We start from the raw sequence: 14,029 nt of genomic DNA on the forward strand, positions 1-14,029 counted from the left end.
TCCAGAGCAAATAGGAGGAACTGAGCATTGTGCTGGGAGCCTGTGTGCAGGCAACACCCCTGCAAAGATGTAACTACATGCTCAAGTTCAGTCGATATATTCACAGCCTTTCTGCAGGGCATAAAATGAATCGTATTTAAATATTGCCAGGATGAGTGTTTTAGCAGCATGGAAAAGAGTGACTGATTAGTTTTGCTTTGTGTGAAGGATTTTCTCCAATTTTGGTAGATTATATTCTTCATGAAAAAGACCTGTGTTCTTGTCCTTATCACTCTTTGAAAGATGTCTTCACAAACTTATGGCAACATGAACATAATCCTGTTAACAGGAAATACAAAGTTATTTGGGAGCTTGTATTAAATCTAATTTTCTCAAATTTCTTGCCAGTTGCCAGAGCTAATTTACAGGGGGAGATGTGTGTTATAAGGATATATTTTGGTCATGGGATCTCCTTCTTTTAATGCTGACCAAATGTCCTGTGCCTCTCTTTACAGCTTCCAGCTACAGTTTTATTCTGAGCATTAGTGAAGAGGAAGCCAGGGTGAAGGCTCTGAACGAGTACCTGAGCACTCGTAGTTATATCCAGGGGTTCACATTTTCACATGCAGATGTGGAGGTGTTCAGAAAGTTTTCGGGGCCACCTGTGGACCAGTATATCCATGTTGTCCGGTGGTACAGACACATAGAAGCAATCTATGATGGCAGCAGTGACAAAAATGAGCCTTGTAAACTTCAAACAAGTGAGTAATATGAAACTGGTGGGCAGGTTGTAGACTAGCTGACATTGTGTTGGTTGTTATTGCGAGAAGTTCCCATTCATACTCTCTTGCACGCCTTAAGAGTTACAGTATCAATTTGTATTCAAAGTCATAACATTATTCTTGCATACAGTTACTGTGCAATTGATAGATCCTGACCTATTTGGATGTAAAAGCTGTTACTTTTTTTTTTTTTCCAAGTTAAAGTTCCTCAGTGTACAGAATTGGATTGTGTGTATTTTCTTTAAAAAGCTGGCTATCTTCTGGTTTGTAAAAGAATGTGGGTTTGGGCTTTTTCCTGGAAATACCAACATTTGCCCAGTCTACTTTTTTCCTTGCAAGATTGACCAAATAGTTGTTCTATAATATACAAATCCACAATACAATAAACTGAATGCTTCCTCTTCTAACTGTTATTAACACTGAGCTTCACAAAGAATGTCTGGGCTTCTTTTTTAACCTTGGTAATTTAGGCATGCTGATGATTTGAGGAAGTATTAACTGGTTAATCTAGGTCATTGTGTAAGCATAGGCAGGCATTTTTGGGAGCTGCATCACCCTCCTGAGTTGTTTCCCAATGAGCTAGACTAATTTAATTGCCTTATAGTGAGATCCTTGCTCAGGGAGTCATGAAATAATGAAAAATAACAACGCAGAGCTGTTTTATAGTGCTTGCAATACCTACAAATTAATGCATGTCTGTCATTCTTGCTGATGGTTGTTAACTAATATTGCTCCAATGCCATCTTCTCACAACCTCTCCTCATTTGTGTTCTCAATTCCTAACAGACCAGCAGTTAAAATCAGACTGCTGTGAGTAAATTCAGTGTGTTGTGTGTGCCTGCAAATGTTTGTGCTGGTTATTATTTCCTTCCAGCAGAGAAGGGATCTCAGCTGCACCCCTGGCTCTGGTTGCAGATCTGTCCACCAACTGCAGATTGTCTGTAGAGTTCCATGGATCAGGGTGGAGCAGAAACAGAAAAGGTTTCCATTTTCCTGACCATGAAATCTTTACTGTTAAATCTCTCTTTCTGAAGGGTTGTATCTTCATGATGCGTTTCAGGAATCCTGGAATGGTGTTCTGCAGTGTTCACCATGAAAATAACACACAAATCTGCCATGCTTCTTAGACCATGAATGCTTCATTGTTGTTTTTTTGGTGTGGCAGAAAGCTCCATGGTGGATTAGAGCAAATGAACTTCAGTTCCACTAGAGGAAAGGCTGTAGGCTGGCAGAGATGCATTTGACCAAACTTACCAATATTTTACCAGCCTTTTGCTTTGCCCTTGGCACCTGTGTAGTGGGTAAAATGTGACACACCTAACTCACAAGCTGAGAAATATGGGGTGCAGTATCTGGGTTTTTCCTTATGTTCATGTGGTTGTAACTGAAGAAAGCTTTACAGATTTATCTTTTATTAGGCTAACCCACACAGGCTTCTTTCCCTGAGGGAAGCGTTGGCCACAATTAAGCATGCCAGAGTAATCTTTGTAAATCAAAGAGTAAACAAATCCATACCTTGGTGTATGACTTGTGTTATGGAGAGACTGCTCTTGAACTTGGGGTGTTCTGTTCAGGAGCACCTCATGCAGTGAAATGTTTAGAATGGACACACATTTCCATGGATTCATAGCATGGAAGTTAAATGAAGTCCCATGAAGTGAGACAGAGTACTACACTTAACATATTTTTTTCTTATTTGGGCAGTTACTAAAAAAGCAAGATGAAGAGATTACATTTTTTATACTGTGAATGTTTATGTTACTTGAAGGTTTTCAGCCAAAATGTGCATATGAAGCTATTGAGAGAAACTGAGTTTATGAAGAGCACCCTGAGACACAGGATAAGAAAGGCAATTTTGTTGTCAAAACAAATAGTTTATGTAATATTTTACTTGCAGCTAAAATGCATACCATGAGAATTCCTAAACATAGTGCTGTGTGTATTAAGCTGGCAAACTTGCTGTATTTTTGAATTTCTTGGTTTGCTTTCATGCCTAGTTAATGTGATAATTGGTTTAACATCATTACAACTGTAAGCAGCCCAGTACACAGCAAACTGCAACTCTGACAAATCACATGCCTATACTTCTCTTTGAGAAAACCCCATGAGTTTAACAACTATGCTGCTTCTTACAAATTTAGGAGAAAACAAATTCAAGAATATTGTCACTAATATTACCCTGGGTTTTATCTACTCTCTTTAATGGCAAAGTGTAGCCTCTTGCTGAACTGGAGCATATTTGTGGTAAATGAGTGTGTTCAGAAATGCCTTGTGTACTTAGCAACAATGCATGATAAAAAGCTGGGGTTCTTTCTAAGCCTTTCTGTCAGCTCTCCCTCTCACCCTGAGTGCACATACTCTGTCAATATTGGCTCTAGAGACCACCTCTGGACTCTGGAGATATTTTGCAAATTCTGTGTGAGATCCGTGATGTGCCATCACAGTAAAATCAGTGGTGTTGCAAAAAGCCCAGGACTGCCATAACACTTCATTAATGATTCATTAAATTTCAAAACTCATGGTAATACTTTACCTGAATTGCATGCTCTTGCTTTTGCACCCTCTTCCTCACTGCTACTTGGATCAAAAACTAATAGGAATGGCAATTTTTTTTAGAGAGTAGAAAATAAACTAGATTGCAATAATTTACTTTGGGTTTGGTGGCTTTGTAGGAGGCTCTAACAGAAGTAGCTGCAATACTAAGATTGAAGCTCTTTTCTCCATTTAGACGTGGGGTTTTTTCCTTCTGAAATAATGATGTGATAAGGAGAAAATGTTATGTTGCAAATCTGTGTGTGGAAAGTGTCTTTTAAACTTTCTTTAAACTACCTTTTCTCCTAGGTAAAGGCAAACGAGTGCAGCCTCCCTGGTCTCCCCCTGAAGGGACAAAACATTCCAGGCTCTGCCTCTACAACAGCCTGACTCGCAGTAAGGTGAGAAAATGAAAGGGAAGTGGGGATTTCCCTAGAAACACAAACAGAGCAGCCATCAAATCCTGTTTCTGAAGTGTTTGCCCTGTCAATAGTCAGGTCGCTGGGTTGTATTTTGTAGAATGTTAACAAGCACAAGCCAAGAACTCTGTACCAATCAATTGCATTAGCTGGGCAAGTGTAATGCTATTTACATTAACATATGTGCACTACAAGTGTGTGTATCTTTGTGCATACTGCATAATATTCAGTTTCAAGTTGTCATGCAAAGTAGCCAGGCATTCAACTGTAATACACATTAGTGTAGGCAGTGTGAGCTGAATAAAATCACAGTTTCTTTATTCAGATGTTGTCTATGTAAAAAACGTCTAACCAATTATATAGTTGCAATATAAAAAGTGTAAAACTTCTTGTGGTCTTGTTTGAAAGTCCTTTGGGAAAGAGGAAATATTAAGAATATTAATTTTACATGGGATGTAATATTGAAGTATCTGTGAACTGATTATAGGGTGTAACCTTTTTCAATGCAAAAGAAAAGTTTTACAAAAAGTTGGAGTAGTGCCCTGCTCAGTCCAAATAGTTGTAAGCTGATGGCTTGGTTGATTAGAATGCATAGAACATAAGCAGCCACACCTCATTATCTCTCTCACAGGATAAAGCTAGTGGTGATCTTTAGTTATAGTAAAGTTGAGAATGGAATAACTACTTGTTTTTTGTAATTATAATCCATGTTTTCATGTTCTCATCTCCAAATGGGGTGTTACTGGCCTGAGGTCATGTCTTCAATTTCTTCTGACCATTGTACCTTCCCTTTCAATTAAGGAAGTATTTCAGCCTCAGAATGGAAAAAAGGTCTTGTGGTATTGCTGTGGTCCAACAGTTTATGATGCTTCTCACATGGGACATGCCAGGTACTGCATTCCTTACTTTGATATAGTTGGTAACAGTGCCTAGTGGAAGCAAAAGAGTATTAGAAGAAGGTATTATTCAGATGAGTATATTACTATCAGTGCTTGCAATTTAAGATTAAAAGCACCTTATAATATTTTATCATCATGGGATTAAAAACTTTCTAATAGATGGGACAAAGTAAAACTGCTGCACAGTTATTGATTGAGGTTAAAATGGTTTGTGCACAGAATAGATACAGGTGCTTACTGAAAACACCCCTTTATTTTTTTTGGTTTTAGGTCCTACATCTCATTTGATATTCTGAGAAGAATCTTGAGGGATTATTTTAAATATGATGTTTTCTATTGTATGAATATTACAGATATTGATGACAAGGTAAGGGGATTTTTTTAAATTGGAATCTAAAATGTTCAAATTTTAGAGTGGAAGTCGGTCACATGTAATTGCCACTTGATAAGCCAAGAGAAATCTTACATTTACTGAGATGTACATTTTGTGCACAAAAGCATTAATTTTCTCAGTTTTGTAGCACTCCTATGGTAGCAAACTCTTTAGTGTTGTATAATAATGAATGCTGTCACAAATAATGAAGACTTGGTATTTTAAAGAGATAATTTGTTTTCTTTGCCTGATGAGGTAATTAATTGACTCTGTTGGGTAGTCCATTAACTGTGTATGGTGTGTTTGATTTGTGTTATTGCACATCATTCTTGTAGCTTGTTAAATTTATAGGGAAATGCCTTTTGTACATAATAGATTTTATCTGCACTTTGTATAACTATGTGTCATTTCACAGAAATATTTTCATGTTTCTGGTTTGTAGATCATCAAGAGAGCAAGACAAAATCACCTTTTTGAACGATACAGAGAGAGCAAATGCACACCAGATCAGCTGCTTGAAGATGTTAGAACTGCCTCAGAGGTGAGTGTGGTAATCTCTGCTTGTGTTTTAGGCTTTCACTCAATAATGTAGGAAAGCATCTAGAGAATGCTTCAGACTTTGCTGCCTCCTTAAACTTTCTGCTTCTTTTAGTTCTGGTACTGCACATGTTAGAAATGTTACTTGAACTGCACATCACTTTGCTTTTTACATTGTTTTAGAATTGACAAATTCTTTAAAAGGTATTCTTGATTTCTGTGACCTTAGCACTTATTTGTGAGTGCATGTATTGCTCAAACAGCATTTGGATGTTTGTGTGTTACAAATTCAAACTTTAAAAATAATCCTTTAAAAGAGTTTTTGATCAGTGGTCTGTCTATAATCTTTTAAAGCTTGGGAGGTTTCTCCTTTGTACCATTGATGATCTTGGAAGGAAAAGGCTGGAAAGCTTTAAGGATTTAATAAATTGTGTATTCAGGACTGAAGGTGAGGAAAGGTGATTCTCTGGTAATTTTTAGAACTACAGATCACCAAGAGATTATCATTCTAATGAATTGAATACAGGGCTGGAAATAGGAGGCTTGGAAATTTTGCCCAACTATCTTTGCCTGACATACTGCCTAAACACTACATTTTATCTCTCCCTGTTTCACATTAAAGCTTGTCCTTTTCAAATTCGTGGTAATCAGCTGTGCAATTAAGGTGATCAGCTGCACAGAAAATGAAAACAGCAGTAATTATGATGATGATGTAGTGCTTTATGAAGTCTTTCTGAAAAAATGAAATTGGGTGCAAACTAAAGTCTTGTGATTGCACCAGTATTTCTGATGAGGAGCATATTTCATATTTCAGTAGTTGATGTCAAAGCTTTTTCTGTGGCATAATGTCTTATTCATCACTAGCAAGGTACAATGTGGCTAAGACAATATCCTGTGTATGGAGCATGGTGCTGCTGTACTGCAGTTGGCTTTCTAATTTATTTTTTTTAATTGTAGCTCTTTTCAGTTAAACTAAATGAAACAACAGACCCAGATAAGAAGCAAATGTTGGAAAGAATTCAAAATGCAGTCAAGTCTGCTTTTGACCCTCTACAGGAAGCTCTCCAAGCCAAGCTCCCTGCTGAAGAGATCAGCAGATGTCATGAGGTAAGTTTGAGCTCCTTTTTATATTTTATATTGGGCTTATAATTGTTAGGAGGTTTAAAAATATTGTGTAGCTTGTAGTAATTCCCTGAGATGTATGGAACCTTTAATTAATAAAAAGAGAAATGATGGGACTGAATTTTTAGTCCTTTGCACTCAATACAGGAAATTTGATTCTTCAGTTCAACTACAGACTTTTTGGATGCTGTTTTTATCAATAACTTTTTTTTAACCTTTTCAATGAGAATTTTGCTCTTTTATGTACTTACACTTTGACTTTTTTGTCTTGATGAATTAATTTCATTATAGGTTACTGAACACACATTTCTGATGTTCCAATACTGGTGGCAGTTTTCCACACAAGTGTTTCTGATCAGAGAGGAAAATACCTCCCCCAAAGTTGTGTTCAGGATTATTTTTATGAAAAACAATTACATTTAGTGACAAATATTCATGTTGACTTTATGGTTCTGTCCAGTAATCAAGTCAGTCAGTATAACTATTTTTAGTAGTTATTGTCTTTTTGTAAATTATTGCCATTTTTATCTTCTCTTGCTTTCAGATTATTTGTGATAAGTACTGTGGGGTACACATGGTTATGTGCTCCCTTCTTGAGAAGAACCTGTCTCTAAATTATGTTACTTTTTTTTTTAAAGCCCTGCTATTCTAATATCAAGTGCTTTTATAAAAGTCTATACTGATCTAATGGAATTTTTAAAAACCCTAAAATCTAAGCAATCATACATTCTGCATTATATCCTAGTGTCAGAAATAGAAATCCTTTAAAATAAGACTAAAAGGTATCCTTGCTGATGTCCAAATTAGTCTTTCAGACACTTTTTAGCAATGTGCACAGTAAGGCTTCTGTTAGATTATCCAGTAGCAGTGGGGGAACAGAAAATGTAATACAACTGCAGGTCCCATCTGGTGTTTACAGCATAAGCTCCAGATGCCTATTGAAGTGAGCAGTATCAAAACAGATACCACTTAACAGTTTGTCTTCCTTGCTCTGGTTGTTTCATCTATATCTATGAAGAGCAATCTGACAAAAATATGGTAGAAACCTGCATTACTCTGTATTCGCAATTAAGTGCCTCATTGCAAATGTCTTATTCCTTATTTCTCTGTCTCTGTTCAGAATAAGATCTTTCTGCACAATTTAAACAGGGCAAGTCTTGGATCAGGTGCTCTTATAATTATTGTTTTCTAGACACTATTGGAAGAAGCCAAAGATTTGCTGTCTGACTGGTTGGACTCAAAATTTGGCAGTCAGGTGACTGACAATTCCATATTCTCAAAGCTCCCCAAATTCTGGGAAGGGGAATTTCATAAAGATATGGAAGCACTCAACGTAAGTAAATGAACTGTTTTCTCTTCTAAAGATGTTTGTGCCATGCCTTAGAGTACCCAGAAGACAATTTAGCTCCTTATTAGCTTTCAAGAATCTCATATTTCAGCCTTATTGAAAATTACTTTAATATTAATAGATAGGTGTTAAATTAGCACTTGCTCTGTTTCCATCCAACAATCTTAAATCTGTTGTGGTTATTGTTGCACATCACTTAATTGGTGACCAGGCGTGATGTGTGCTCTCCTTGCCATTCTTCTGCTGCAACATGGGGAAATAATCATAAATTAGTCCAAAAAAGTTTGAGCTGGAACCTGTTGGTTGCACAAGAGATCCCTGCCAACCTCAGTATTTAGACTGCCTACTTAAGAGTCTTCAGCCATTAAGAAATTATGTGATGGTAACCACCAAGAAGAGATTTGTCTGTTACACATAAAATGTTGTGTAGTAGTTCAGGTCAGTGAAGGTTGATTTATTTACCTGCAAATCAGAGGGACTTGCTGTCTCTTCTGTCAGAAGAGCTGGAATCCCCTCAAACGCTGAGGAAAAGTGGCCACAGCACATTGGCTCAGAGCAGAAAGCTTGAAATAGGAGTGTTGGATTTTATTATCACTTGCTTTTGAGCAAAATTGTAACCAATACATAACATATATGTTTAGTGCATATTTCCATATATATATATATTTAATTCTACTTTTTATCTCTAGGTTTTACCTCCAGATGTTTTAACACGGGTTAGTGAATATGTGCCAGAAATTGTGGATTTTGTGAAGAAGATTGTGGATAATGGTTATGGGTAAGTTTGCTACTGGATGCCCAAATGATTGCTTTCAGCTGTGAGCTGTTTTCTCTGTTTCCATCTGCAACAGTAGTCTTTGCCAGAAGCAGTTCTTCATCAAATAAAGAAATTTCAGGTTTCTTTGCAAGGAGCTGTTATTTTTACCTGATGTTCTTCTTATGATGTACTATAGGGTGAAATCCTTGTTCATTAAAGTCAAAGTCCCATTCACTTGAACTGTGTTTGATTGCTGGTCTTCCTCAAACATTGTCCAAAATTGACGTGTAATAGTTAGAAATCAGTTGCAAATAACACAAGAACTGTAACTTGTAAAAATTTATGACTGTTTCTTGATACCTCTCAAAAGCTTAACAATAGCTGCTGTTTTCTCTTCAAATAATTTTATTATAACTTCCAACAATTTGGTAAGGCCTTAAATCTTAGGCTCACCTAAGTCATATTTACAATACTGAGACGTACCATAATGTGAGTGGAGTTACTAGAAAACTCATGGGAGTGATTTTGGGGATAAAACTCACTTAAGTTGTGATAGAAAGTTAGCTAAATAATGATCTTCAACTTTTCAGGTATGTGTCTAATGGATCTGTATACTTTGATACTATGAAGTTTGATGCCAGTGAAAAACACTCCTATGCTAAGTTGGTGCCTGAAGCTGTAGGTGATCAGAAAGCTCTACAAGAGGGTGAAGGTAAAGATTTGCTCAGTTGCTGAAGAAACTGATGATGTGTTGGTCTCTTCAACTGGTTCCACTGACATTTGGATCAGTCACAATCAGAGCTTAATGATTTACCTGCTGCACTCCCTTTACCAATTTCTTTGCCGAAGTTTTGTAGCTTGAGCCAGTACTTTCCTGAAAGTTTTTAATTGGAAAATACCAAGAAATGTTACTAATCCTAGGATGGTTTGGGGTTGCTTTTTATTTGTTTGTGAGGGGTTTTTTGGTCAGAATTGTGAATAACTCAGTCATTTGGCCATAGCCCAGTTATTTGCCCATTCATTTGGCTCAGAGTAGGAGCAAAGACTTGAACCTGGATCTTCCACATGCCAGGCACGAGTTTTCCATATCAGGCTGGGGTTATTTCATGACAAATATTTGGTTCCTCTTTCCTACTGAGAGCTCTTTGTTGTGTTGAAACAAATCCAAATATCCAAATATTTGGATATTTGGATTTTTTTTAATAGAGCTATAGCAGAGGATTAACTTAAAATGCTCAGTAAATGGAACTCATTAGTTATCTGCTCCTAAAGTTGTATAGTTTTACCAAATCATGCAGAAAGTCTACAAAAAGAATATTAAAAGGTTTTAATGTAGCACTCTTACCAGGTGAAATTAGGACACTCATAGAGCAGTAGGTAACAGAGGAGTAAATGTAGTTATTGAGCAAATACCAACTATTCTGTGCAGCAGCTGAGATTAGGGAAGAAATATTCTATGATCAGATTGTATGTGCAGATTAAGACAATCATAGTCTCAGTTTAGATCCATCTAACTTTGGAATGAATTGAATCTGCAGTTTTACTTGTATCTGAGTATGGGTTTTTTTTCTTTCTGTATTTCTTTTTCTATAACTGCAGTATTGGATTCGTGCTTGGTAAGAGAATGTAGATGAATCTCGTGTCAAAACTTAGAAACCAGTACAGCTGATACTTGTCAGTTAAACATCAACCAAAACCCCAAAGGGTTATCAAGGTTAATAATGAGGATTTGTGAGGGTTCAGTGATTTGGGGGTTTGTGTTTTGGGGTTTTGTTGTTTTGGGTTTTTTTAAGGTTATTTTTATGTGAGATAGAGCAATGCCAAAAATCAGTAACGCTGGTATAAAATGTATACATTTACATTTTCCCTTTTGAAAGGTGACCTGAGCATCTCAGCTGATCGCTTAAGTGAGAAGCGTTCTCCGAATGATTTTGCTTTATGGAAGTCCTCCAAGCCAGGAGAGCCCTCATGGGACTCTCCATGGGGAAAGGTAAGGAAGGACATTATAATCAGGATTTGGATTTTCTTCGCTTATTTAAGTAGCACAGTTACACAAGTTTTTTTGCCTCATTTCATATTAACACTGTATAAATTGTGGAGATTATGTATTCAGTCCTAAGGTTCTGTGGTTAGTGTTCATTTAATAATCTAGAATGTGTATCAAGTGTGATACATTTTAAGCAGAAGTTTGCATGCAGGGTCAGCATGGCTGTTACTTGTTGTTTGTCCTCTCTTAATAGACAAGCTTTATCTGCAGTAAACTCTGTTTCCTTTTTTTGCCCTTGTGATCAAAGATATTAGTGTAGCTTTTAAAAGAACAGTAAGCAAGATAATCAGAACATTACAGGCTGGATTGCCAGGCTGGATCTTTAAATCAGTTTCCTTTTGTGAAGCTGAGATTGAGAATCTTTTTTACTCTTAGTAACAGCATGAGGAAATGAAACAGGGGCTGGAGAGGAAGACAGTCACTAGTAACTGAGTAATGCCTTTTTGTTAACAGGGTCGTCCAGGTTGGCACATTGAATGTTCTGCCATGGGTGGATCTGTTCTAGGAGAGTCAATGGACATTCATGGAGGAGGCTTTGATCTCCGATTTCCTCACCATGACAATGAACTGGCTCAGTCTGAGGTGAACGAACTGACCTTGCTGCAGTGATAGAGCAACGTGCTTTGCTTTGACTGCAACTTAGACAAATCCCTAATTCAGCTTTTTCAATTTGATGTGTGTTTTGTATAAACACAAATTTGATTCTCAGGATTTTATTCTCTAAGTTTTCCTACTTCATATGTATGTAAAAACAGTGTTTTAAACATTCCTTTGGGTTTTGTTTTTTTCCTGCAGGCATATTTTGAAAATGATCACTGGGTTCGGTATTTTCTGCATACTGGTCACTTAACAATTGCTGGCTGTAAAATGTCCAAATCTTTGAAGAATTTCATTACCATAAAAGATGCACTGAAGAAACACACAGGTAAAAATTATTTTGGAATGGGAATGGCTTTGATGTACTTTGAGTGGTGACTGTGACAATTTTTTTATTCAGGGTAACTTCAGGTGTCTTCTTTACTAACTTTAGAACAGCTTCCTTGTTCTTCTCATCCTTGTTGGTATTTATCAGCATGGATGGTAGTGATTGTGGTTTTTTTGGTAGATGTAGTGATAGTAAGGAATTCAAAGATTATGTTCTTAGCCACTGCAGTATTGGAGTCCATGAAAGTGTTTCAACTTATAAAAACTTTCCTTGTTTATTTTAAACCTGCTACTAGCACGACAGTTACGGCTGGCTTTCCTCATGCACTCTTGGAAGGATACACTGGATTATTCAAGTAATACCATGGAGTCAGCTATTCAATATGAGAAGTTTATGAATGTAAGTAAGTTTTCCATTTCTTCTCCAGCTCACTAATCTTTGTGTTGTCATGTATGTTTCAAGGAACAGAACTCCAAGGATATGCAGGCCATATTCTCAGACTGGGTTTGCTTTCTGAATTCATCAGGTGGGATGGCACAGTGCTTATTTAGATACCATCAAACTCTCAAGTCTTGTAAATCCCACAGACTGCTACATTTCTCTGCAGCTGGGTGCTCTCTCCAGGTTTTGACATCTCTGAGCAGCTTGGCACTTACACACAAGATCAATTTCTCAGTTGCTTATAGAGCTCAGTCCAACAGATATTCTCTAACATTTCTACCAGGTCAGGCTCTACACAAATGTTGCCAGAGGGGAAAAAGGAGTATTGTTCCCACTTTGTCTCCTCACCACAAACATTGAGCCTTTGCCTCTATGCCTTGCAGGTGTGTGAGAGGTTAGGCACAGTTCCTGCCCCTGGTTAGTTTGGAGCCATAATTTAAACTCACATTTCCCACAAGGATACTGTACAGCAGTTTGAGATTGTTGATCTTGTTCCCTCCAGCTGAAGCTGTTCTGCTTTTTATGTAAAATGTTTGGTTTGGTCCACAGATTAGGTTAAAATGACTTTTTACTGAGCTGGATGCCCATTTATAACAGATCCTTTATAGAAAGCTATTTTATTCTTCAGCTTCCATTTCTAGCAACACACTTTAAAATCTGCCATAAGAACTGTTGCCTAAACATTTTTAAAAGGTTTTTTGTATGAGCAGCTTGGTGTTAGAGTATCATAGGGTATCATGTAGTAACAGGGCAAGAGATAAAAATGAATTGCAGTCCAACTGTGATTGACAGAGTTATGCAAAATTATTTAATTGAGTTTTATGATCTTGAGAAACATCATTATATCCTGGCTGAAACAGCATTGAACCCATAAAGTTTAGGAGTCTCATTAAGAAATAATGACCCATTTCATAGTAAGCATTGGTTATGTGTAATTGAAACCAACTTCTACCTATATTCTTCTTTTACAGGAGTTTTTTTTGAATGTGAAGGATATTCTTCGAGCTCCCACTGATGTGACAGGCCAGTTTCAGAAATGGGAAAATCAAGAAGTAGAGCTGAACAAAAAGTGAGTGGAGCATTCCTACTTATCTCTGAATTGTGTCAGTTCATCTTTGATTCTTTTTCCTTACCATATCACTTACAATGTGAAGAGTGATATTTATGTTGGTAGCATTCCCACTTTACATCCCAATTCTTCACAAGCAATCATTTTAATCTTGGGACAGCTTTATGAAGGATAGATTAAATTGTTAATTTCCCTTCTGCTTATGTTAAGTACACTGGCATGCCTCATTGCCATGTTTGTGAAGGGAAAGAACTCATTTGTTAGATAGCTGTCATTTTCTTCACTATGTGAAATCTTGTCTTCTCTCTGAGAAATGATCAATAATTCACAGTGTCTACAAACTGGAAATATTATACTGGAAAAACAGTATTTTACATATTTCAAAGTATAGGAAGCTATCTGCAACAAGAAGAAGTTAAATGACCTGACTAAACCATCAAAGATCAGTGCCAGTGTTTGAAAATATGTTGTTGAGGCAGTGATACCAATTTTGCAGTCTTTTGAGTTTTATAACAAAACTACCATTATTATTTGTAATGCAGACAGCTTCCTAAATGACTTCCTTTTTGTCTGAAATTTAAAATAGAGGCATCTTACATGGCAGTGCTAAAATTGTTTCCTAGTTCAGTTCACTGTTGTGGTCACTAATGTTACTATTGAAGGATTAAGTGCAGATGTTTCTGTGTAGTGATATGCTCTGAAAATTTTATCTTCAACTTGAGGTTGGTGGGGATAACCCCTTTATTTCAAAAGGTGAGAGATAATAAGTAATGGAAAGGTCAAAAGGAAGGGATAAAGA

The 14,029-nt window shown here is 36.8% G+C and overlaps 1 protein-coding gene across 2 annotated transcripts in view; it reads left to right on the forward strand.

Moving 5' to 3' along the window:
* The window catches only part of CARS1 (cysteinyl-tRNA synthetase 1), a 34,387-nt gene that overhangs the window by 4,377 nt on the left and 15,981 nt on the right, over positions 1-14,029 (forward strand). The window contains exons 2-15 of one of the 2 annotated variants that reach the window (XM_054275648.1): positions 495-740; positions 3,603-3,694; positions 4,514-4,602; positions 4,882-4,978; positions 5,427-5,525; positions 6,479-6,628; positions 7,836-7,976; positions 8,681-8,769; positions 9,339-9,460; positions 10,626-10,738; positions 11,249-11,377; positions 11,591-11,720; positions 12,016-12,119; positions 13,133-13,230. In XM_054275648.1, the coding sequence (XP_054131623.1) occupies positions 495-740; positions 3,603-3,694; positions 4,514-4,602; positions 4,882-4,978; positions 5,427-5,525; positions 6,479-6,628; positions 7,836-7,976; positions 8,681-8,769; positions 9,339-9,460; positions 10,626-10,738; positions 11,249-11,377; positions 11,591-11,720; positions 12,016-12,119; positions 13,133-13,230 (1,699 nt within the window). The remainder of the gene's footprint in view (positions 1-494; positions 741-3,602; positions 3,695-4,513; positions 4,603-4,881; positions 4,979-5,426; positions 5,526-6,478; positions 6,629-7,835; positions 7,977-8,680; positions 8,770-9,338; positions 9,461-10,625; positions 10,739-11,248; positions 11,378-11,590; positions 11,721-12,015; positions 12,120-13,132; positions 13,231-14,029) is intronic. The other variant, XM_054275649.1, reaches the window with a different exon arrangement.

This window comes from Melozone crissalis, unplaced genomic scaffold (assembly GCF_028551555.1).
Source record: "Melozone crissalis strain CALT ecotype California unplaced genomic scaffold, PUWL_Pcris_2 ptg000018l_1, whole genome shotgun sequence".
Taxonomy (NCBI): Eukaryota; Metazoa; Chordata; class Aves; order Passeriformes; family Passerellidae; genus Melozone; species Melozone crissalis.